The sequence below is a fragment of the Cryphonectria parasitica genome, assembly GCF_011745365.1.
Source record: "Cryphonectria parasitica EP155 unplaced genomic scaffold M406scaffold_7, whole genome shotgun sequence".
Classification (NCBI taxonomy): domain Eukaryota; kingdom Fungi; phylum Ascomycota; class Sordariomycetes; order Diaporthales; family Cryphonectriaceae; genus Cryphonectria; species Cryphonectria parasitica.
Genome location: NW_024468915.1, coordinates 1,106,139 through 1,129,743, shown reverse-complemented (window position 1 = coordinate 1,129,743; position 23,605 = coordinate 1,106,139). Strand labels below are relative to the sequence as shown.

At 54.5% G+C, this 23,605-nt stretch overlaps 8 protein-coding genes across 8 annotated transcripts; 7 read left to right on the top strand and 1 right to left on the bottom strand.

Moving 5' to 3' along the window:
- Positions 1 to 1,483: 1,483 nt before the first annotated feature.
- M406DRAFT_323525 (uncharacterized protein) lies at positions 1,484 to 1,738 on the top strand (the record flags this gene model as incomplete). The annotated part of the gene is made up of 1 exon (XM_040919782.1): positions 1,484 to 1,738. A coding segment is annotated over one exon (255 nt), but the record flags the coding sequence as incomplete, so codon positions are not given.
- Positions 1,739 to 2,702: 964 nt separating this feature from the next.
- M406DRAFT_45585 (uncharacterized protein) lies at positions 2,703 to 4,640 on the top strand (the record flags this gene model as incomplete). The annotated part of the gene is made up of 3 exons (XM_040924280.1): positions 2,703 to 3,124; positions 3,278 to 3,839; positions 3,918 to 4,640. The coding sequence occupies 3 exons, from the start codon at positions 2,703 to 2,705 to the stop codon at positions 4,638 to 4,640; spliced, it is 1,707 nt and encodes a 568-aa protein (XP_040773354.1).
- A 2,697-nt stretch (positions 4,641 to 7,337) lies between these two features.
- On the top strand, positions 7,338 to 8,849 carry M406DRAFT_323524 (Mg2+ transporter protein). The gene is made up of 2 exons (XM_040919781.1): positions 7,338 to 8,161; positions 8,222 to 8,849. Exons 1-2 carry the CDS (start codon positions 7,461 to 7,463, stop codon positions 8,496 to 8,498), a joined length of 978 nt encoding a protein of 325 aa, XP_040773353.1. The 5' UTR covers positions 7,338 to 7,460; the 3' UTR covers positions 8,499 to 8,849.
- A 2,583-nt stretch (positions 8,850 to 11,432) lies between these two features.
- M406DRAFT_63295 (uncharacterized protein) lies at positions 11,433 to 12,552 on the top strand (the record flags this gene model as incomplete). The annotated part of the gene is made up of 4 exons (XM_040924828.1): positions 11,433 to 11,480; positions 11,523 to 11,676; positions 11,774 to 12,129; positions 12,226 to 12,552. 4 exons carry the CDS (start codon positions 11,433 to 11,435, stop codon positions 12,550 to 12,552), a joined length of 885 nt encoding a protein of 294 aa, XP_040773352.1.
- Positions 12,553 to 13,237: 685 nt separating this feature from the next.
- On the top strand, positions 13,238 to 13,762 carry M406DRAFT_264908 (ubiquitin; the record flags this gene model as incomplete). The annotated part of the gene is made up of 3 exons (XM_040917703.1): positions 13,238 to 13,294; positions 13,440 to 13,522; positions 13,675 to 13,762. Coding segments are annotated over 3 exons (228 nt in total), but the record flags the coding sequence as incomplete, so codon positions are not given.
- Positions 13,763 to 16,620: 2,858 nt separating this feature from the next.
- Positions 16,621 to 17,625, top strand: M406DRAFT_240368 (uncharacterized protein; the record flags this gene model as incomplete). Its single annotated transcript, XM_040916120.1, has 1 exon — positions 16,621 to 17,625. A coding segment is annotated over one exon (1,005 nt), but the record flags the coding sequence as incomplete, so codon positions are not given.
- Positions 17,626 to 18,119: 494 nt separating this feature from the next.
- On the bottom strand, positions 18,120 to 18,587 carry M406DRAFT_263730 (tubulin binding cofactor A; the record flags this gene model as incomplete). Its single annotated transcript, XM_040917610.1, has 2 exons — positions 18,120 to 18,305; positions 18,402 to 18,587. The coding sequence occupies 2 exons, from the start codon at positions 18,585 to 18,587 to the stop codon at positions 18,120 to 18,122; spliced, it is 372 nt and encodes a 123-aa protein (XP_040773349.1).
- Positions 18,588 to 21,166: 2,579 nt separating this feature from the next.
- M406DRAFT_352725 (cytochrome P450) lies at positions 21,167 to 23,296 on the top strand (the record flags this gene model as incomplete). The annotated part of the gene is made up of 2 exons (XM_040922711.1): positions 21,167 to 22,275; positions 22,369 to 23,296. The coding sequence occupies exons 1-2, from the start codon at positions 21,569 to 21,571 to the stop codon at positions 23,294 to 23,296; spliced, it is 1,635 nt and encodes a 544-aa protein (XP_040773348.1). The 5' UTR covers positions 21,167 to 21,568.
- Positions 23,297 to 23,605: the final 309 nt, after the last annotated feature.

Sequence of the window (23,605 nt, the reverse complement as noted above, 5' to 3'; positions counted from 1 at the left end):
TGTGCCGTATAAGTTGCACGTTGGTTGAAAAATAAGGGGTTCAACAGCCTGGGAACCTGTCAAGCGGTTGTAACAAACAAGGTGCGCTAGAGCCCGCCCTAACTGTTTCGGGAATCTGCCGCTGGGTCTTGCCGGCAGCCCAGCAGCCTTGCCATTCAGCTTTCTAAGTAATACCCTCGCAGGCGCAAGCCGACCTGAGCTCCAAATCACAAAGACCAACGCAGAGCTTTCCCCCCCTTCGTTTTCGTTTTTGGTACGAGCCATCGCGCCCAGCCCAGAATCGCTTTCTCTTTCTTGCCAACACTCTACCTGAGATCGTAATCTCATGGACAGCTGAATCATTACACCAATCGACACCTGCCAGACCTGCCACCCGAACCTCGAAGCTGTTCAGAATTCTCCACCATGTCGGATGAGGAGCGCATTGACGACGTCTCTGACGGCGGAGGTGACGACCTCTTTGGCGATGATGCCGGTAGCGACGTATCTCAGATCGAGGACAACCCACTCATCGCTAGCGACGATGAAGTGGCTTCGGATGATGGCCGCAGGCGTAGCCCCATGCACGACAGTGCATCCGACCGTGACGACCGTAGCCAGAGGGACGAGAGTCCCCCAACCAACGAGTTGACGGTCATACAAGACGTTGTGTATCGCCATGGCTTACCCAAGACCCAAGATGGGAACGTGAGTTGCTTCTATTCTCATGCATCGTCGAGGCAACCGTTTCTAAACCCTCCTCCTCCAGATGCAACTTGCCAAGGTGCCTAACTTCCTGCGCTTCGTACCCGAGCCATACGATACAGACGAATGGCAGGCCTCTGAGTGGGATCTTGAGAATGCCAGACGCCGGATTCCTATAAACCTCGTGCGCTACCGGCGGAATCCTGCGACGGGCGCGCTGGAAAGCAACGCGAACATCTACAGGTGGAGCGACGGCTCGTTGACTATGCAGGTTGGTGAGGAGCACTACGAAATACAAGTTAAGGCACAGGTTCCACCACCCAAAAAGGAGTACATTCCCGATCGCGACGCCAATCGGTATGTCGCTGCTGCACATTCGGCTCATGCGCAGCTCCTCACTGTCGGACACGTCACCGAGGAGTGGTCTATCCGTCCTGACAAGAAACGTGTGGAGGAAGACACGGAGCGCCTCAGGGAGCAGATGGGTTTGGCAAAGGGGGCGCTGCGGGAAGGCGATATGATCATCACCGCCACCCAGGATCCCGAGCTTCAGAAAAAACAGGCTGAGATGGCAGAGAAGGAACGTGCGCGCGCGCAGCGGCGGCGTGAGAATGCACAGATACGTATGGAGGGCGGAGCAGGTGGCTATCGGAAAGGTGGCCTCTCCATTGGTGACCTGGAGGGTGCTCGGCGCTCGACATCGGGACGTAAGCGAGGCCCCGGAGGATCATCAAAGCGGTCACGACCACAAAACGACGACTATGACTCGGACGACGATGGCGTGCACCGCAGCAATCAGTATGACATGGAAGACGGATTCATCGCCGCGTCAGACGACGATGAAAGCATAGAGGAGGATAACGATGACGACCAGGACGACCTGCTAGACGACGGCGATGTCGACTTTGAGCGTCCGCGTCCCAAGCGCAAGAGAACGCCTGACGATGATGATGACGCCGAGGGTGAGCCTGATGACGATGCTCCTGCGGCTTCTGGTGATCACAACCGTCGGCGTGTGCGTCGTGTTGTCTCTGACGATGACGACGATGAGTGAAGCGCCTCCCAGCCACGAGGGCGAGCGAAGATTAGGAATAGGATGGACATTGCCTCGGCCGTTCCAATCTGATGAGAATTGACTATTCTTCCGGGTCGAAGCCTATTTTTTCCCCCCATTGATTCTACTCGGCTGAGACAGGTGTCTTTTCCCAAGGATTGTCACATAATTTACCAAGGCGGTCTGCACGAGAATCCGGTTCATTGCTGCAGGAGGAAGCTCGAGGTTCTGAAGAAGAAAAAAACACACAAACCCTCCGGCCCAAGAAACTATATGCCACAACATCAGGGCCAGGATAAAGGTTTCAGGTGGCAGCACCTTCAGTGACCACATAAAATTGACGAAGGCGAAGGCCATCAAACAATACGAATGTCCAATCGCTACTGAAAGCGTAAAGTATTGCATTGCACTGCATCTGGTACACGACAGACCCTTGATGTGTAGTGAAGCCGGCTGAGCGAGCTACGAACATTATTTACAGGGGTTGCGTGCATATGACATACAGTAGATTGGCCGCCCCGCCCTACCTTGTGCCTACGCAGGCCAGCCGAGAGCGGCCCTGTGGAGTGGTTCAATTTCCCCACGGTCGATTTCACATGTCAACTAGGAGCTGCTGCCCTTGCGCGTAGGCTGGCGGTTATGACCTAAGTATTTAGTAACCTCGCAACACTGGCTTTGGAATCAGGCTGCGCAGTTCCGACAACCTTTATCCATACCCTCGTCGCAATGGCGCCCATCCAACATCATCTCTCCCCTCTGATGGCATTGCGATGAACACGTCCACGGCGCTCACATGCGCATCGGTCTCACTAGTGACAAGAAGCCATGGGGTCGGTGACAGCGGTGATCATGGGTGTCTGGGCCGTTATCCTCGAGATCTTCGACTTCTGGCGTCGGGTAAGCAATCTTCAAGAGCCCAGCGCAATCCAATGGCACATCAATCGCCACGAAACTGACCAGGTCCATGCTTGTGCCGCAACAGAGGATCCTCGATTGGTGGCGCCGCAAGGCCCCGGCCGAGCTCTGGCTCGACATCCTCCGACACGCCGAGTCGTATGAAGAATGGGAGGAGGCTGCGCTGCGACTGGACAATCTACTGGGATTCGACCTCTGGCGCTACAATCAAGTTTCGCGATACTATGACTATAGGCTCATCAACGAGCGGTTGGACAACCTCATGGTCGCACGAGAGGAGCAGGATATACACGGCCTGGTGAACCTGCTGCGGTCCGGGCTCGTGCGTAATTTAGGCAACATTACCGCCACGAAGCTGTACAACCGAAGCTTTGCAGGGACCAAATTTCTTATCGAGGAGTATATCACACAGGTGGCCGAGGCGATCGAGGACATCAGTGGACTCCCTGCTGTCCCACCGAGTGGTGTGGGGTCCCTCACAACCACCAAGCCCTCCAGCAGCAATGTTATTGCGCCTGTGCTGTCGTCGGCACAGTCGCAGGCGCCGGCTGTGCACTTCAGCGACAACTCGACACCCGGCAGCAGTAACGCGAGTACGGGCAGCGGCGGTGCTGTTGTCGCGAGTGCCAAAGCGCCCATGACGATGTCGAACCAGATGAAGCTCGATTTTGTCCACGACACGCGCCAGGCATTTGGACGAAGTACACTTGTCCTGCAGGGCGGTGCCATCTTTGGCCTCTGCCACCTGGGCGTTGTGAAGGCACTTTTCCTCCGAGGCCTTCTCCCACGGATCATTACAGGTACTGCAACGGGGGCATTGATTGCTGCTTTGGTCGCTATCCACAAGGAAGAGGAACTGCCTGCTGTTCTGAAGGGCGATGCGATCGACCTGACTGCGTTCTCTGCCAGGGCCAGGACCAATGCCAAGAACACCCAGGATGATGCAGATGCTGAGCAGACGAATTCGAGCAGGTGGCAGACACTGCTTCGTAGGGTGATGCGATTCTACCGCGAGGGGTACTTTCTCGACGTCAAGGTGCTTGAGGAGTGTGTGCGCGCCAATGTCGGTGATTTGACATTTGAGGAGGCATTCGTGCGGAGCAAGAGAGTGTTGAACATCACTGTTGCCGCAGCCGGTCAGGCAGGTGTTCCGACGCTGTTGAACTACTTGACAGCGCCGAATGTGGTATGTTGTTATCTTAAAAACCTCTGCAACACATACAGTGGTGATTTCTGTCATGGTCTAAACTTACACACGCCTTAGTTGATTTGGACGGCCGCCGTGGCCTCCAATGCCTCCACCCCGACATTCTACGGTCACCGTGAGAATGCAATCCTCTGCAAGGACCAGGACGGCAATATTGTTCCCTGGGCGCCTGCGAACGAGATCGATCTTCAACACTGGACACGCGTGTCCTACACAGAGCGCGACTCACCACTCATGCGCATCGCAGAATTGTTCAACGTGAATCACTTCATCGTCTCCCAGGCCCGACCCTATCTCATCCCATTCCTTCAGTCCGACATGCATGGGCCCTCACGATTCGAGACCCGCAGCACCACCACTTCTGTCACCGCTTTCCTGGTCAGAATGGTCGGCCTGGAGGCTAGACACCGACTCCGGCAGCTCGACACACTGGGCCTCCTACCCACGAGCATAAGGCGGTTCCTGGTCGACGAGGACATCCCGGGCGCGAGCGTCATGCTTGTGCCGGAAGTGACTGCTGGCGACTTTATCAGGCTGCTAGAGACGCCGACCAGAGAGACGCTCGACTACTGGATCCTGCGAGGAGAGAGAAGCGTCTGGCCTGCGGTCTCGGCGCTGAGGATCCGTTGCGCGATCGAGACGGAGCTGGATCGGGCGTATCAGATAGCCCGGCGGTTGAAGCCGGGAGGGCTGAAGAGGAAGTCGAGTACGTCTGTGAATATGCTAGGTAAAGGACGGGATGGGAGACCCCGGGCCAACAGCGTTGGTGCGAAGTATTGAAATGGGGAGGACAAGTAACATGATGGCAAGCCGGACGTTCTGCACAAATATGCCGTACAGCATACATTTCTACCATTATGATTCCCACCCTCTATCTTCTCAACCCCGTCATGGTGTAATTGAAGCTGCCATTATAGCATATTGCGGAGAGAGCCCGTTGAGCTAAAAGGACCAAACAAACTCCTCGCTTTATGCATAGCAGAGTCACTTAGGGCAGTTGCTCGCGTGACCTCCTTCGGTCGGACCGCATAGACCCCATAGTTGGTCGCTCCGCAGGCACTACACGATTCCAGGTTGATCGTAGTCAGATTCGTGTAAGCTTTTTGCCGCTGCTGCATTAGACCGTGCATGTTGTTGTACTATAGTATGTGGCGCTTCTCCACGAAACAAGTGTTACATTGTGTCATGTCGAGACTATGGAGCAAAGTTGGAGAAAGAGAAGCGTGGCTCCAGCGAGTGAATCTTGGAGTTCTCATGGGGACAAGATACGAGGATCCAACAGAAAGGAAGGCATGTCGAACAACTGAGGTGGTTCCACCACAGTCAGCAGCACATGCCAGGCGTTCCGCCGCTCTGGTGGCATTGGTGGCTGGCCCTGGATCGTTCGAAATGCGCTAGCCAGGGGGAGGGGCGCTCCAGTCCCCACCCACCCACGGCAGCCTTGAAAGATGCTCGACACTGAGTGCTGATGTCACCTCGTGAGAACGTGGGCCTGTTCTTCTAACCCCATGTATTCTTAACCTCGATCTCCCTTTCTCAGAGATATGTTGAAAGGCTGGGCACCCATCCAATCCCCTGCCTGGTTTTCCAAAACATACTTAGAGTTCTTTCTCCCAAAGTAGTACAGTTTTGCTATGTAATTTGCACACGGAACCTTCGCTGTTGGCAATCATCCATTTGTCTTTGTCGCCTCCGGTCAAGTTTGCGAACCCCACCTTACACTCCTAAGTCGACCAAGATCAGTAATTCGCATCCGAAGTTGAGATAGCCGAGCAGCCGCAGACTTACTCCTTCGATCAGCTATTTCGACCTGATTTCTGAGCAGTGTTACCTACGCAATACAAGCAATTACTTTTGCGACGCTGGCATAGTCAGTCATTCATGAGATAAATTACCCCACACGCAGTCAAGGTGTTGCGGAAAGGGGCGGCGATCAACGAGACACACTCCCACCGACCCTCATCTGAGATAACGTCTCTGGGCCCACTCCCACCATGGCCGCGCCGAACCCAGGTCTGAATCTGCCCGGCTCCAGCTCTGGTGTGCCTGCTGCAGATTCCTCGTCAAAGAATGCACAAAAGAAGAAGAAGCGTGGCACCAGGGCGAAGAGGAGGCGAGACAGGCGCAAGTCCTTTGCGATTACCAACGATGACATAGACCACGACGACGGTATCAGCTCCAGCATGGCCGCCCCCAGCCAGAGCTTCTATGGCCAACGACACAATCTCAGTGGGACGAGTATCGACAGTGAGACTCTGTTGGACCATAGGTACTTCCTCCCTTCGCCCCCTCTGCGAATGTGTATCTCGATGGCTGAGCTGACTTTCAAACCACAGAGATCAGCCATACTTCATGCGCCCTCGACGGCCATCCAATGCAGTCCAGTCGCCGGCTCCCCACCTAGCGTCCCAAAGCGTGACAAAATTGAAGAGTATACATGACGCAGGTAGTGGGCAGGAAGAAAATGAGGACTCCGCTCTAGACGAACGAGCACCTCTTCTCTCTACGACAGGTCGCTTCCGGTCCGAACCAGTTACGGTCCCCAAGGCGCTTGGCTCGACCGACGCCGGAAGAATTCAGTCTTCGAGCAAGAGAGAATCGAGCAGAACTAGCGGGAGAAAGGATTTCACGAACCCCTTCAATGCAAGCTACGACGTCAACTATCCTCCATCAGTGCCCGGAACTCCGAGAACCAGGGCCGCTGATCCGGACTGGAGACTGGAGGATGCCATGCTGATCGATGAACTGGATGTCTTTAACTCGGACCATCACGATGACGACTTTACTGATCATGGCTCTCACGCACCTTCCAGTCCCAAGGCACCACCTACACCTTTTGAGCGACGACGCACATTCGACTTTTCAGCCCAGGAAGATGTTTGCTTCCCGCAGGAAGGTATGTCCGAGATGGCGGACGACGACCTTCGACCGAAGCACAGCCACCATGCGCGATCTCGACGGCGCAGAATCAGGGGTCCTCAGCTGTCGTTTCTCGAGGACTGGGCCCAGGTTGAGAAAGAAGGACGCAGCGAGGAAAGAAGGACCAAGAGGATCACAGAACCTCAATTGATCAACGGGAGGCTGCGGCCTATTCACAAAGGCTGGTATCAGCCAGAAGAGGATGCACCCTACCGCTTTACCTATTTCAACGAGGAGTTCGTCAGCACCATCCACAGCCCCACGATTTCCGAACTTGTGCAGCAAGAGGGCCAGGGCAGCAGCTTTCGTCAACTGTTCATACCAGACAGACCCATCCTGTCGGATTCTTCCGAGTCGGAGAGTGATGATGAGGATTATCAGCATCCCGACCTGCTGCGGCGATCCCTGGGCGGTCAAAATGGCAGCTCCAAGCTACCTACGCGCCAGCCTTCAGTCGTGGACTCAGTCCAGGGTGGACCAGACCAATCGCATGACTCTGGTACGCTCTCGCCGAGGGCAGTTCCAGGAGGCTCGCATACTTCGCGGCAGGGCTCTGGCGAGGCAACACCGGCGCACCCAAGGTCGGTGGCATCCCCGCCGCCAGAGAAGGCCGAGAAACCCCCTAGGTTGGGAGACAGGCCGATCTGGTGGTTGGATGTCATGAGTCCGACTGACGCCGAAATGAGGGTCCTCGCCAGAACATTCGGAATCCATGGCTTAACGAGCGAAGACATCATGATGCAGGAAGCGCGTGAGAAGGTCGAGCTCTTTCAGCACTATTATTTTGTGCACTACAGAACGTTCAATCAGGACCCACTGAGCGCAAATCACCTCGAGCCCATCAATTTGTACCTAGTCGTGCTCAAGGACGGCATTATCAGCTTTCATTTCTCCCCCACCCCACATCCAGCAAATGTACGACGGCGGGTGCGGATGCTGCGTGACTACATGATTCTTACGCCCGACTGGATTGCGTACGCAATTATCGACGATATCACAGACGTCTACCTACCTCTTATCCAGAGCGTTGAGGAGGAAGTGGACGAGATTGATGCCGACATCGTCAGGCTCCATGCTGAAGAGGATCCAACGAGAAAGGAGAAGTCCAAATCTGAGAAGGCCTCAAAGAGCGACGCCAAATCGGACTCGGGCTCCACGGTAGTCGAGACCGGTGCTGATATGCTTCGCCGAGTTGGGGAGTGCCGAAAGAAAGTCATGGGCCTTTACCGTCTGTTAGGCAGCAAGGCCGACGTCATCAAAGGCTTCGCAAAGCGATGCAATGAACAGTGGGAGGTTGCGCCGCGCTCGGATATCGGGATCTATCTTGGCGATATTCAGGATCATATTGTGACCATGACTGGAAACTTGAGTCACTATGAGATGTGAGTTCCGGTTTATTTCTCTGTGGAGGGCTTTTCGCCAGTGCTAACATCATCAAATAGGATACTCGCCAGATCCCACCAGAACTACCTTGCACAGATCAATATCCGCATGAACGAGCGCGCGGAGCAGACGAACGACGTCCTGGGCAAGCTTACGGTCCTTGGCACGATCGTGCTGCCCATGAACATCATTACAGGACTCTGGGGCATGAACGTCTGGGTGCCAGGTCAGGATTACGAGGGCGACCTGACCTGGTTCTTCTGGATCACCGCCGGACTGCTCATGTTCGGAATGGCGTGTTTCCTCATCGCGAAGAGGGTGTACAGGATTGTGTGATCCCTAGCGTAGACGATTGGATCTTACGGTAGCCAAGCGGTCCCTTGAGCGAAGTACATTCCTTCATTATGTGATTCTTGAAGAGGACAGAACATACCGCACAGATAGCGTCATGATTGGGGTGAAGACGGTACCCATATCTGAACACACCTGCTTGCTTCACTGGCTTTTGAATTTTGGTTTTGGGCTTTGGCATAAGCGGATTGCAAGGCTGGATAACCTAGATTGTTCTTCTCTTAAAACATAAATCTATCTTGGAGGCAACAGTTTGGGGTTTGTCGGGAACTGGTTATACAGAAATTGTAACATAACATTATTGAAAGAGAGGTGGTGAGAACATCTTCATCAAGGTATCATACAATTGCGAAGAAGGGGCTGCAACAATTCACATTGGGTCAACGTATCATCTGGTGATAGAGAATGTGTGACATATAAGTACTTCAAGGCGAACTCAGGTGGCGTCTTGACCCGAGACTCGTCATTTCGACATTTCCATGGTTCTCATAACACGACTCTTCAATAGTCATGTTCAAATTTCAGGTCTCTTATTAATTTTTGAAAAGCCAGCTCTTGTCATGTGCCGATGGCACCTGGTTACCATGCATTGTTCACTTTCCACAAGTCGCCAAGCAGTATAACCACATGCGAGCAACCAGTTCCCAGTCCTGACAGAGCCCCGGCGATGGCTAAAGACGCGGTATATCAAGGCGTAGTAATCTAGGCCCATCGAGCCTTATAGAAGGGGGCGATTGACGAATAGTAGGCAAGCAGAACTCCGCAAGATGTTCATCGCACCAGCGCCCCGGTCCACCAAGGGCCGATGACAGAACTATGCCACAGGCGCTGACTCAACGCAAGAAAACGTTTTTTTTTTTCTTTCTCGAGATGGTCGTTTCCAACAATGCCACGCTCAGGCAGATAAGTCTCTACTTTTTACGGCCGCGAAACACCATACTGGGCGCGCAGGCGCATGATATCGGCCCTCTCCGACTCGGGCAGCTGCTGGATGATCTCCTCGGGCAGCGACAGGACCTGCTGGATCAGCTCGTCGGGAGTCTGGCCAGGGGCGGCACCGGCCGGCGCAGGAGCTGCTGCGGGCTGGGCGATGGGGGTTGGCGCAACGGCGGCAGGAGGAGGAGGAGGTGCGTAGCCGCCTGGTGCGACAGGTGGAGTGCCAGCAGCGCCAGGGTAGCCGCCCGGGGCGGGTGGGTAGCCAGGGGCTGCAGGGGGAGGGCCCACGGAGCCAGGCTCGAGCACGGAGTTGATGGCCTCGGGGCTCACGAGGCCCATGAGGAGGAGGGCCTGGAACATGGCGTAGGAGAGCTGGGGTGCCTGGGTGAGCAGCTCGGTGGCGCGGGCGGGGTCGGTGGCGCAGAGCTGCTTGAAGGAGGAGAGGATGTCGAGGAGCTGGGTGGCGGGCAGGGTGTTGAGGGTGCGCGAGATGTGGTCGGTCACGGTCACGCCCTGGGGTAGAGGGACGCCAGCTGGCAGAGGGGGGAGGGAACCACCGGAGGCGGCATCGCCGCCGCCGTTCGAAGCACCTGCGGGGTTGTAGGCGTTGAGGCTGGAGGTCTGGTTGCGGTCTTGACCGGCCGAGTCATCGTTGCCTCCTGTGCCGCCCTCGTTGCTAAAGTCGACGCGCAGCTTGCGACCCATGATCTCGTGGTCGTTCAGGTTTCGAACTGCTGAGGCAGCCGAGTCTAGGAAGAAGTAGTAGGTTAGATGCTGTGTCAAACTAGAGGAACGGAGAGGCTTTCTATGTTTGTGGCGAGAACATCACCGCCATCACCATCACTTACCTGCGTCAGGGTATTCTGCAAAACCAAATCCCTTAGGGCGGCCAGTCTCTCTGTCATAGACCAGACGAAAGTTTAGCACCTGGCCTGCACTGCTGAAGAGATCGGTGATCTGCTCCTCAGATAATCCTGTGGGAGAGAGATTGAAGGTCAACAAGTGGTTCATGATTGAGAGGGAGGGGGGAGAGTTGACAAACCATAAGGTATGTTGCCCACAAACACAACACGTGAAGGTGGTTTGGAAGACATGATGAATGTAGTTTTGTGTGTATTTGTGTGAGGAGGAAGCAGGGATACTGATGAGGACAGCAGTTGATGGGTGCTGAGCAGCTTAAATGTTGTAGTGATAGGACAGGAAGCCGGGAGAGAGTCTGTGGTTGTTGTTTTGACAAGGAGAGAGATGGAATATTCTCCAGGCCAAAAACAAGGGCCACAGCAAGGCCACCAGTGCAGCTAGTCTATCACTTGTGTCGTTATATTTCAAATCGATATTGTCTGTACTGTGTGAATGCCAGAAACCTTGGGAAAGGAGTGACCAGTGGCAGCACAGGTGGGAAAAGATAGACTCTGGAACGCAACGCAACGCAAGGTAAGGCGTGATATTTTAGTTGGACTAGAACAGAAAAAGCCTTTTCTTCTTGTTTTGTTTCCTCTTCAATCCAGCAGCAACAGATTCTTGTCTGCTGTCCAGTCTTTCTGGATGATGCCTTGCCCTGTACTGTTTCAAGGAGAAGAAAAAGAGGTCGAGTCGGTGCTTGTTGCTGTACAAAGTGAGAGAAGGTTGGATGAGGTTCAGAACGCACCCCTGCACTGCACCCAAGCAGGTCCAGCCCAGAACATCCCCAATGCACTGCGGAGCTTGGGCCTTTTCCGCTGCCGACCCCAGACTTTTTTTGGTACCGTAGTACGTACCATTTAGCAGGGCCTTACTGTTTTCAAGACGCTTGATCCCTGTCCCTTGCAGAAGTCGATGATTTGATCACCCAAGCTCTCTCTCAGCTTTGCAAAAGCTTCTGGTTTGCCAGCCGACCAAACAAGAAACGTTCCACCTCCCAACAACACCACAACTGCCCCTCCCCCTCCACCCTCCACACCTTCGACCAAAAGCAGCAAACAGCTGCTCGACCCATCTCTCAAGATGTCGAACCGGAATCCGATGGAGGAGTATATGCAGCGGTTGCAAGCTGTCGCGCGACAGGGTCGAGGCGGCTTCCCTGGTGGTGGCAAGCCACCACAGTTTGCTTTCGGCGCCATCGGCGGCCTAGTCCTCCTTCTCGGAGGCGGTATGGCCCTGAGCAACGCGCTCTTCAACGTCGATGGTGGTCACAGGGCGATCAAGTATAAGAGAATAAGTGGTGTGGGCAAGGAGATCTACAACGAAGGTAAGCCCGGAAGTCCCGGCTGTTTTGGTTGCGAGAGGGAGAGAGAGAAGGGAGGAGAGGGAGCGTGATCTGGGACTGACATGGCGATTGCACACAGGAACGCATTTCAAACTACCCTGGTTCGAGCAAGAGGTCATTTACGACGTACGAGCGAAGCCCCGGAACGTGTCCTCCCTTACTGGCACCAAGGACCTGCAGATGGTCAACATCACCTGCCGTGTCCTATCCAGACCAGAGATCCAGGCCCTGCCCCAGATTTACCGAACCCTCGGCCAGGACTACGACGAGAGGGTGCTGCCCTCCATTGTGAACGAGGTGCTCAAGAGCGTGGTGGCCCAGTTCAATGCCAGCCAGCTGATCACCCAGAGAGAGATGGTGGCCAGGCTAGTGCGGGAGAATCTCTCCCGGAGAGCGTTGCGCTTTAACATCCTGTTGGACGACGTTTCTCTGACGGTTTGTGCCTACTTCTTTACTTCACACTCTATGTGACCTTGGAGCACCTTTTCTTCGTCTTGTCCGTTACTGATCGGAACCCTCGTGTCTACCTAGCACCTCGCATTTTCTCCCGAGTTCACGGCAGCAGTGGAAGCAAAGCAGGTCGCACAGCAGGAGGCGCAGCGCGCAGCTTTTGTCGTCGACAAGGCCCGCCAGGAGAAGCAGGCAATGGTGGTCAAGGCGCAGGGTGAGGCACGCTCTGCAGAGCTGATCGGTGACGCCATCAGGAAGAACAAGGCGTACGTCGAGCTGAAGAAGCTGGAGAACGCGAGAGCCATCGCGCAGATCATGCAGGAGAACGGCGGCAAGAACAGGCTGCTGCTGGATGCGGAGGGTCTGGGCCTGAACGTGTTTGAGAAGAAGGAGGGTGAAAACAAATAAAAGGGCTGGTTTGGAATCAGATGCAATCTCTCATCTCCCTATCCTTTTTGAAGCAACCTACCAATTCTGGAGGAAAGTCTCTTGTGTAAAATTAATATGACTCAACTTTTTGCCCAGCTGTGGGCTGATGAATTTCATTCTTCTAAAGAAAAATGGAACCAAAAAGGAAGCTCCATATTTGGTTTCAATTTCACCTCTAGACAATGCTTATCTGAAGGCAACTTGGTGATGATGTACTGAAGTAGTGACTGTCACTCACCTCCAAGGGTTCCCCGCAACCCGGCTGCCTGCCCCCAAAAGAATGCCGGTTCAGTGCCCCTCAGTGACTTAATAAACCTAGGCCCACAGGCGGGCAATCAGTCATCGGTCCGTCATTTGCTCTACTAAGCTGGACAGCTCGGGCAACAACAGGCACAAGAAATAACCAACCTTGTTTCTCTGGCAAAAAAGAAATAAGAAACAGGAGACAAACAGAAAGAAATACTATCCAGTACAACACCTCAAGCCTTTCATTCAATCCCTAAAAAAATCACCTACATAATTTCTCCCCAACAGCCCAAGCGACATTCACAGCCAAGATGCAGATCAAGTATGCCCCCCCTCCTCTTCTCCCCTAAAACGGCCCCCTCTCTGTACCTCCGAATGCGCAGACAGAAAGAGGCTGACATGCTATCTGCGGGTGCACAGGGTGCGGACACTCACCGGCAAGGAGATCGAGCTCGATATTGAGGAGAACTACCTGGTACGACCCCGCCAAACCAAACCACTCCCGTTCTTCCCATTGAAAACGGCCCGCCCCGAACACTCCGGGCCCCCCGTCGCAACGGGCCCGAGGCCAAACTCACAAGCATCTGATGGCTGACTTAGTGGCGGATATGATGATATAGATCTCGCAGATCAAGGAGCAGGTGGAAGAGAAGGAGGGCATCCCGCCCGTGCAGCAGCGTCTGATCTACCAGGGGAAACAGATGTGAGTTGCCGTCCGCCTTCACTCTGCCCCCCCCCCCTCCATTTGCTTCCTCCTCCCCCTAAGGAGGGTTGGAATATGCAGCATATGTATTCATACATATACATACGAACGAGAGAGCAGACAAGCCTGACTAACTGACTCTACTATTCCAGGGCCGACGAGAAGAAAGCCTCAGACTACTCGCTGGAGGGAGGAAATGTCCTGCATCTGGTGCTCGCCCTGAGAGGCGGCTCCCAATAAGCCACCCGAAAAAGTCTCCCGAGATGAAACGCGACCGTTCAGAAAGGAGCATCACACCCCGTTGACCCAATGGATAGACCAACAGACCTTTATTTTGGGGGGGGGGGGGAGGTTGGAAGGTACGAGAGGAAGAGGATAAACTTTGATACAAGGCTGCTGGAAGTAGTCATGGCCAGCGTCCCAATGCGACGGCTGAGGGGTAGTGGACGTGGAGGGGCCGCCCCTCGTACTCGGTGGTAGGCTCGAGACATTCGTCGAGAAGAAGAGATCTCAAAGGTGCCCACATAAACCTTGCCTTTTAGACCATATGATCAGGGTAGCAGGCAATGAAGCGTTTCGATTTTTTGAAGAATCTTCAGCATAGATACACTACACTGATGCATGCTCTAGCGATGCAATAGTACTATGCTTTTTTACAGGAACACCACACCATTTGCAGGTTGCAACTAAAACAGTCGAAATAGCAGGTGACGAAGAGACAAAAAGAAGAAGAAAAAGGAAAAGCCCTGCCTGGGTGAAAGAAATGGGTATGCCCTTGACTCCATCACGATAACAAACAAAAAAAGAGTAATCCAGTCCTGTCCTGAGACGCCTGTCCAACTCTAAACGAACCAAAACACCAGCCGTGCTCTTAGGCGCCAGTTTCTGCGCTCTTCGCCAGTTCGAATGCTTTTCTATCTAGGCCTCCGACAACTGAAAGAACAAAAGAAAAAGTCCGTGACTAGAGAGGGAATCCATGGTGACGGGTTCTCATATGCGCTTCTTCGGCATAAACACATCAACCTTCTTCCTCTTTCGGGGCACTCCAGCGCCTGGTGGGCTTCCAGGACCATTGCCGGTGGGTGGTGAACCCGCTGAGCTGCTCGCTCCAGCAGCCGTGGTATCTAGGGCAGGTGCCGGTCGCTTCGCAGGCGTCAATGGATCCGCACGCGACTTCGTAGGAGATGCTGGGCGGGGTGGAGGGCGGTCTCTTGGCGGGCTGGCCCGCATATATCTCTGGCTAAGACGTGAAGCAGATGTTGACAGCGGGGCCGTGGGCGCGTTTGAGGGCGTGGATGTTGTTGATTTGGAACCCGCGCCGGAGGCCGTCGTGGGCTGCTTGGTGATGACCTTCTGCTGGTTCCTGGCGAGACTAGTCCCAGGAAATAACAGATCCGTCGTCGTCTGGAAGGCAGGGGTCCTTGTGTTCTTGGGCGTCGTCGTCGAAGGCCCCGTGATGGATGACCTGGGCCCACCACGCACAGGCACAGTCTGGGACTGTGAAACGTGAAACTCGTGGGCAGCGGACGCGGGTGTCTGTTTAGCAGCCAGTAGTCGGGCCTCGCGTCTCGCACGCTCCTGATCCGCAGGCGAAGGTGCAAGCTGAGGCTTCGCGGCGCGGGGAATGAACTTGGGCTGCTTGCTGATGCGAACCTCCTCCGCCAGGCCCCTGGGAACCCTCCTGATGCTCGCAGGGCCCTTGGCTCCGGTTCGCACCCACGTCTGAGCCAACGACCTGCGCCGGCTCTCTTCCTTGGCAGCCCTTTTGGCCGCCTGGACGGCATTCTTGGCACGAGGGGCGTAGGCGCGGTCGAAACTGCTGCCTGTCATCCGGACCCCTTTCTGGATGGACCTGAAGGCCAATGGTGACACGACCCTGGCTAGTTTGGCCACTTGGGCCTGGGCGCGCTGCTCTGCGGACTGCTCCATCATGGCTATGTCTTGAGCCTCTTTGATTTCTTGGTGGTGCGAGGTTGGTCAGTATGATGTGTGAGGTTGCGGTCGATGCGGACAAAACAGAGGCCGTTTGAGAGGTGAACTTACTGTCCTCCTCCCACCACTGATAATACAACTCGCGCCATGACGAAGAAAGGACAGGATCGTCTGTGCCCTGCTCTTTTTTGAGATCCTTTATGAATTTGTTGAATCTCTTGGTAAAATTCTTTCTGAGGAATGGCTCCCATAGACAATCAGAATATTCGATGATGTGAGGGGATGTTTCCTCGATGAAGGCCAGCTGCTCGGGTTTTTTGACAAGAACCAGGAACTCTTTGGCTTTCCACCATACCAAATCCCTGGGCATGTACTGCACCTGATCGATGTTGGCTCTGACTACCCTTCGAGACAGGCTGCCGAGGGTGGGGACACCCATCCTGGGGACGGCCTTGGATGAGTTCTTCGATTTTGCCGAGGTTTGGGTAGTGTCGCTTTGTCCAGGTAGGGCACCAGCCATGCTCAAGTGAGCCATAAGAGAAAGTGTGTATCAGATGGGGGTTCCTCGTCGACGTCGAGAAGAAGGGGTGGAATCTGGATAATAGAGGACACTGGGTCTTTGGTCTAAATAAGGAACAAGGAGTAGCAGTTAAGCAGATGAGAGAGTAGAAGAGATTGTCCCATTCTACCTAGAATATTCCAGGTAATTTGAATGCAGCTGCAACCCTCACATTGAAATCCAGAGCACATGATTAGATGCTGTTGTGTGCTGTGACAGAGGGGTTGCAGCCCATCACAAAGTAAAGGAGGAGGAGGAGCAGGAGGAGGGAGAAAAGATGTCATCAGAGGCAGCCTTGCGCTGTGTTGACTGCACAGCTACAGCCTCACAGGGCGCGCGCACGCTAAGAGTTCGGGCCTGGAAGAGGTTAAATAACAGCGCTAACCTAACTGGTACTGTACAAAGGTACTACGGCAAGAGCAAGCTGCAACCTTTGTTTGACCTCGACACTGAAATCCCATCCTTCCTCTCTTTCGCTCTCGCTCTCTCTCTCTCTCTCTCTCTCTCTTCTCTTTCCACCACAATCGCCATCCACTCTCTCACTCCCCACCCTCCATCACTGGAAAAAACAACCATTCACCCACGAAATAAGTTGCAAGCCATGGCATCCTCCTGGAACCTCCTCGATCCAGAGGAGGAAAACCAACTCCACAAGTCTCGTCTCTTCAGCATCGAGGAGAAACCCTTCAAGCGCATCACCAAGCGCCTTGCGACCATCCACCAGCTGGCCAACAGCAAAATACGCCAGACCCTGACACCACCGCCCGAAGCAACCTCACAACAACAAAGTAACGGCACCAAAGCGTCCAGACACGACCACGACAACAACGACGACGACGATGGCGACGAGGATGCCGAGCCCACGACTGATTTTGCACAACTCAAGGAGGATATCACCCTCGACTTCGCAGCGTTCGACTACACCATCGGTCGGCTGCAGTTCCTACAGTCAGCGAACGCGGGCCAGCGCGAGCGGTACGCGGCAGAGCGGGGCCAGATCTTAGACACGTGCGCCAGGGTACGCGACAGCACGACGCAGCTCAGGCTGCAGCTGGCGGCGGCGCAGGAAACAAGGGCACGACGACAGGCATGGGACGGGTTGGCGCGTGCGATCCTGGAGAACAAAGCGTTGCAGGAGCGGCCCAAGGCAGCGGCGGGGATCGACAAGCTGGAGGAGGAGTGCCGCCAGCTTGAGGCGGAGAGCGAGACATATGCAGCCACGTGGAGGGAGCGGCGGGAGCAATTCAGCCGTATCATGGACGAGAGCATGCGGCTGCGGCGGCTGATCCGCGACGAGAAGGAGGAGGTCGAGAGGCGCGAGGGCATGGACGAGGACGGCGAAGGCGCCGGGGAGGGGGATGCTGGGGCAGAAGCACACACGCCGCGGCCGGGCAGCGCCAGCGGCAACGCGACACCCAGGCCTGACGGCGCGGTCGGCGTTGCGTCTGCGGTGCCCAAGGGACTCGGAGAGGAGGGAGCTGGCACGCCGCGCCCGGCGTCTGTAGGCGGGAGGACACCGATGCGTGACAGTCCCGCGCCTGCTGGTGCGAACGAAGGTGGGCTGAAACCACCAGAGGCGTCAGGTCGCCTCTCAGAGGCCGGCAGCCGGGACCCATCGCCTGCCAGGAGCATGGAGCCTGAGGCGCGGCCTCAGAGCGGAGAGGACGTCGAGATGGGAGAGTCCCGACCTGAGGCTGCGCCGACACCGCCGGTCGTGGCTGAGGCTCAGGTTTCGGAAGATAAGATGGACATCTTATGACCGCAGAAACATCAAAACCAAGACGAGCATATTGATGAGACAGAGAGAGAGAGATTCTAGCATTTGGACAAGATACCCCATAGCACAGTAACAAATTGCCAACTCGCTCCAAAGCACTGACGTTGTCAACATTGGTTGTTTTGCAGTTCTCAGTAGTTCATGGTACTAACACGCCCATATGCATTTGTTGTGCCATTTGACTAGTGCTCTGCTCTCAACCCGAGGCTCGTGGTCGTGGCGATGAGAGCAGCAGTTAGCCCAAGTCTTCTGCCCCGATTTCAACCCATTCCACACCGCGTGGTCAACCCTCCCTCAGCCGCAGAAATAGAGTAAATAAATTGCCTCCCCTACGACTCCGACTTCTTGAGGGAATCCTCCCCTTGCTTGAGGGCCTCCCTCGCCCGTGCTAGCTCCTCCGCCGAGCTGTTCTCGCTCTCGCCTATGGCGATCTGCTCCTCCAGTTTGGACACAGCATCGGCAATGCGGCCGCGCAGGGGCCCAAAGACGGCCTTGGTCTCCTCCAGTGCTTTTTTCTATTTACCCCCACCGGAAAGGGAAGAGAGGGAGGGATCAATCAGCCAGGTGTCTATGGAGGTGGGAGGAGAAAGGAGAAAAGGGAGACGACTGACCTCCTGGTTCAGCATGTACCCTGCGTTCTCGTCCTGCTGCTGGGCGGCACCGGGCTCCTGGGCATCCTTCTCGAGTTTTTCAACGCGGGCCTGCTGGCTGGCGAGGTCCTTGTGGTAGTAAGTCTCCTCCTTGACGAGGCGCTGGACGGAGGAGGTGGCGATGGAGAGGGGGCTTGGGGCGGGCATGATGAAGTGATTTTGTTATTGGATTTTTTTTTTGGCTTGCTTTTTTCCAATCGGACGAGCTCGGGAAAAGGGTGGGGAAAAGGGAAGAGAGAGACTTTTATAGTGTAAGGACGAGGTTTGTTTGTCTGATGGGGTTTTGAGATTCAAGTTGACCTGTTGATTGTTGCCTGAAGTATGGGCTTTCTTGATTAGTTGTATGGTGCACGAATAGTTATGGTGGGGCTCTGCTGTGTGAATGGATGGGCTTAAAGTGGTTGCCTCGCGTTGTCACAGCAGCGACGCGTTTAATGCTTGTACTGCTGTGCATGACTTCATACAACAGGATGGCTTTGGGGGTGATGGTAAAAGCGAGGGAAAAAGAATTTGATTGGTATGGCAGTGCTTAAGGAAGCTGAACTGTCGTTAAAATAGTACAACAGAAAATGTGTAACTGTTTTATGTGTGAGCAACTTCTTCTTTTCTTTTTTTTTTTTTTGGGGGGGGGGGGATTCTGCACAACATACAAAGCGATAATGTTCCCAGTTCTAACCACATGCCCGCTTTCTTCGGCCTCAAACGAACCCCCCCCCCTTCACCCTTCTTTTTTTTTAGAAAAAAAGAAAAAAGGAACACAGAGTTGCTGCGTCAGAACATCTCTGTTCTACATCATATTATCCAAGTTGGATACAATTCTTCTCGACAACTCTTCCCAAAAGAAAAAACAATTTCCCTATGGTGCAATCACAGTACTTCGTACTCTGGAAAGAGTACCCAGGTACGAAAACTACCATGTCTGCATATATGTATAAATATCAGTACTTGTAGTCTTACGAAGCAGTCTTACCAAGCATGCATGCATGGCAGGAAATACGTGTGATGCCCAATACTACCATGTCATCTGCGCTGCCAGGTTCGAAATCAAATGCTGTGCACATATGATTTGTGGGGGGCCTGGGGCCAAAGTCGGGACCCCGCGGAACCGGATCGATATTTCATACCTCGAATGGTACGATAAATACTTTGCATTACAGTATACACAACTGAGTACAGTGCTTGTATATAACATTGCAGTACATCATACTATGCGCCGTCTCCGTTGGAGCCACGTCGGTCACGCTCTCTGGCTTGGGCCGTTGTCTCCGTCCCCTGCTGAAGATCAAAATGAAGAGCTGGAGGTTACCCATCGGTAGAATGTATTGCATCTAGAGACTTCCTGATTCGCTCACGGTGCTTACACCTGGAAAGATCCCCTGCACAGTCATATAAGAACCTCTATATAACAATCCTTTTACAGTCAGTACAGTACCATGCCTAATAGACATACCAACGTCACAGTGGGAGGGTATGTCTTTCTCTTCCCCCCCCCCCCCCACATGCAAAAGCGCCCTGTTGGCGTCCATCGTTCAATGATGCGTTGAGTGACAAACTCGAGGGCGTGGTGGTTTCTCTTCCAAGGTTTCTTCCCCCTCCTGCCCCTCGTCTTCGGGCCAGTCTTAGTACGGGCAGCAATTGTGGTGGCCCCCCAAAACAACTCCTCTCCCTCTCATGAGCCCCTTCTCGTCACGTACACACACACACACACACACACACACACACACAACAGACCCGTTAACAATGATCGACAGCCAATGTACATGTACAGATTTGACCTTGGGCTACGTAAGTGACTTATTTGTGCACAGTTTCAAAACAGAACAAGGGGACCCGCCATCGGCATCTTTCCATAGGGTCCTGGTTGTCCCCGTCTCCTCTTGCGCTAAGGGGATGGCGAGCTGCTTTCCCGACACGTCCAAGCGCCACGGTAAACTCTTTTGTCTTTCCATCTCGGCCATGTTCTACTAGGCTTGGACTTGTTGGTTGTTACTTCCTCCCTCTCACCTTGTCTCTCTCGGTTGTCGGGTAGGCGCGATCCACGCCCCAGCGCACAGCGGGATATCAAATTAGGCTTTCGTTGCACAGTTCTGGATGAAGTCATGCAGCCGTCTTCCTCCTACTCCTCCTCCTCCTCCTCCTCTCCCTTCTCCTCCACCACCATCAACCCTCCACATCCACCATCCACACCAATGCCCACACTACTCAATCCAAACCACACCCACTCTCCAACAAGTAAAGAAAGAAGAAAAACACCGTGGTGGTTCCGAAGGTCCAACCGCAGAACGGAGCCGCCCCCCCCCCCCCTTTGCGAATCACCTGCCCGAATTATGCCGCCGTGGTCACATGGTTCGCAGGTACCCCTGGGGAAGCGAGGTTGCAAACAGAACTGCACATCATCTCTAGAGTTCTCGCATGCTTTTGTTCCCTCGGCCGAGAATTATGGCCCTCCTCGTTGTCCGTTACTTGCTGCAGGGCTCTCGGACAGCTTCTCCTACCCGATCCGGAGCCCCGTGGAGACGGATACCAACTAAATGGCAATCTGGTCCCTGAGTCGTATTGCTGTGGAGGTAGACCTGTTCCTATGTAGGTGCGACTAATGTTCCAAAATCTGGAAACGGACATTCAGTGTGTCTCCCTCTCCCTCCCTCTCTTCTCTTTATCATCGTACGAGGTGGTTCTTTTCTCTCCTCATCTTTGACAAGTGAGCCCTTCATCCTTTTTCGTCCGGTAATACAAATAAAAAGTTAAAAAAAACTTTATTGGTCACGTCACCTATGTTTTGACTAGCTCCTAACTCAAAAAGAACCCCCCGGCGTCGAGCTGGTATTGCTGCTGCAGCAACAGTGGTCGAGGAGAGTTCTATTTACTACCCGCCAGGCATCCAGTTCATGAGGACCTCGGGCTCATTACCTGTCTCTCTTGGTGCCTCGAGTTGGATACGCTGATACACTCTACATATGTGTATGTCTGAAACCATTGTCTCGAAACTCGACGGCCGTCAGTGATCTCGAGAGGAAAAGGGCAGAGACAAGCCAAAAAGAGAAGGAAAAGAGAAGAAGAAGAGACAAGAGAAAGGGAAAAGGAGAGAGACACAAAATATACTTGAGAGAAAACAAACTAGCTTAGCCATGGGCTTGCTAGAAGTTCTCTGGGAGCAGGTCTCCCTACGGGGTACCATCGCGCTCCTCGCCGTCGCCGTTGTTGTCTCGTCCCTCGTAACCACCATCCAGGAGGACCGCCAAATAAAAGCCATCGGCCACCGCGCGGCCAAGGTGCACAGTAGGCTCCCCTGGGCCTTGGACGTGATCTACAGCGTCGTGCAGGCCACCATACACCACACAAACCTCGAGAAGTGGACTATATTCTTCGCGTCGAGCGGCACCGACGCCGCCAGTGGTGGTGGGAACGGCTCGTACACAGCCGAGGTGCGCGCCGTGAGTCGCCGTTGTATATTCACAGCGAACCCGGAGAACATCAAGGCGATTCTGGCGACGCAGTTTGGGGACTTTGGCAAGGGTGACATCTTCCACAGGGAGTGGGAGGCGTTTCTGGGTGACAGCATCTTCGTGACGGACGGACAGATGTGGCACACGAGCCGGCAACTGCTGCGCCCGCAGTTCGTCAGGGACAGGATCAGCGACCTGCACTGCTTCGAGTCGCATCTCCAGACGCTTTTCAAGGCCATGGCCAACGGAGGTGCTCTGAGGGGCGAGGACCAGCATGTCGACATGGCTGCCGTGAACGGGAAGGTGATGGATATCAGCGACCTGTTCTTCCGGTATACGCTGGATGTGGCCACTGATTTCCTTTTGGGCAAGGACGTCAAGTCTCTGAGGTGAGTAAGGAATAAGGAAGAGAGGGGGAAGGGGAGGCAAACAGAGGAAACAGGGAAAGGATCGACCCATAGAGACTAATGTGAGGATGATAGCGACCCCGATCAAGAGTTCGCCCACGCCTTCAACGAGGTCCAGCGCATCCAAAACATCATCACACGCTGCGGGCCCGTCTTCGGAACACTCGTTCCTAAGGCGCACTTCCGGCGGTGCCTGGCGACCATGAACGCCTTTGTGTACCAATACGTCGAGCAGGCCCTGCGTCTCTCGCCCGAGGAGCTTGAGACCAAAGCCAAGTCAGACGCCTCGTACACTTTTCTGCACGAGCTGGCCTCGTACACGCGTGACCCCAAAGTCCTGCGCGACCAGCTCGTCGCCGTCCTCCTCGCGGGGCGCGACACCACAGCTGCCACCCTCTCGTGGGCCTTGTATGAGCTAGGCCGCCATCCGCAGGTCGTTCGCAAGCTCCGCGCCGAGATATTGGACACCGTAGGCCCGGACAGGACCCCGACGTATGAGGACCTCAAGGGGATGAAGTACCTCCAAAACACTCTGAATGAAACCCTCCGTCTGTACCCCTCCGTCCCCTTCAACGTGCGCTTCTCCCTGCACGACACCACGCTTCCTCGCGGCGGTGGGCCCGATGGCTCCCTCCCCGTGGCCGTGCCCAAGGATACCCCCGTCGCCTACTCGACCCTCGTCATGCAGCGCCGCGCCGACCTGTATCCAGTTCCCTCTGACAGCTCCCCACCTGCCGACCTCTTCAGCCCAGACCGCTGGGCCACCTGGCAGCCTCGCCCCTGGCTGTACGTGCCCTTCAACGGGGGGCCGCGCATCTGTATCGGGCAGCAGTTTGCGCTGACCGAGATGGCTTATGTGCTCACGCGCATGTTTCAGCGCTTTGATCGGGTGAAGAGCTTCATGCAGGAGGTGGACGGCGGCAAGCCTACACTCAAGGCCGAGATCGTCTTGCAGCCGGGAGATGGGGTGCGTGTTGCTTTCTGGGAGGCGAAGGAGGGGTGAGTGGGAACGCGGTGGGATAACAAAGGAGAGAAGAAGTAAAAGAAGAAGGGGAGGGAAGAAATCCTGAACTGTATATTCTTTCTATACGGCAATGAATATTATGATAACATGAGCCGGTCTTGAAACTTGTGGGCGGCAAATTTCTATTTCTCGTAAATAAATTCTAAGTGGAAAATGTCAACTTGTTCTTGAAGAGCCATGTAATGTGATTACCATTGATACTTGCCAATGAAGCACGAAGTTGATCTGCTAATCATCATGTTAGACCTGGCTCTCTGGTTATACTTGGATGATTGCATAAGATGCAAT

What these genes read in the sequence shown, in the direction of transcription:
- M406DRAFT_323524 (XM_040919781.1), top strand. Translation starts at nt 7,461, where the DNA reads ATGAGGGTCCTCGCCAGAACATTCGGAATCCATGGCTTAACGAGCGAA. An exon ending in AACTTGAGTCACTATGAGAT is followed by an intron (nt 8,162 to 8,221) that starts GTGAGTTCCGGT and finishes ATCATCAAATAG; the next exon opens with GATACTCGCCAGATCCCACC.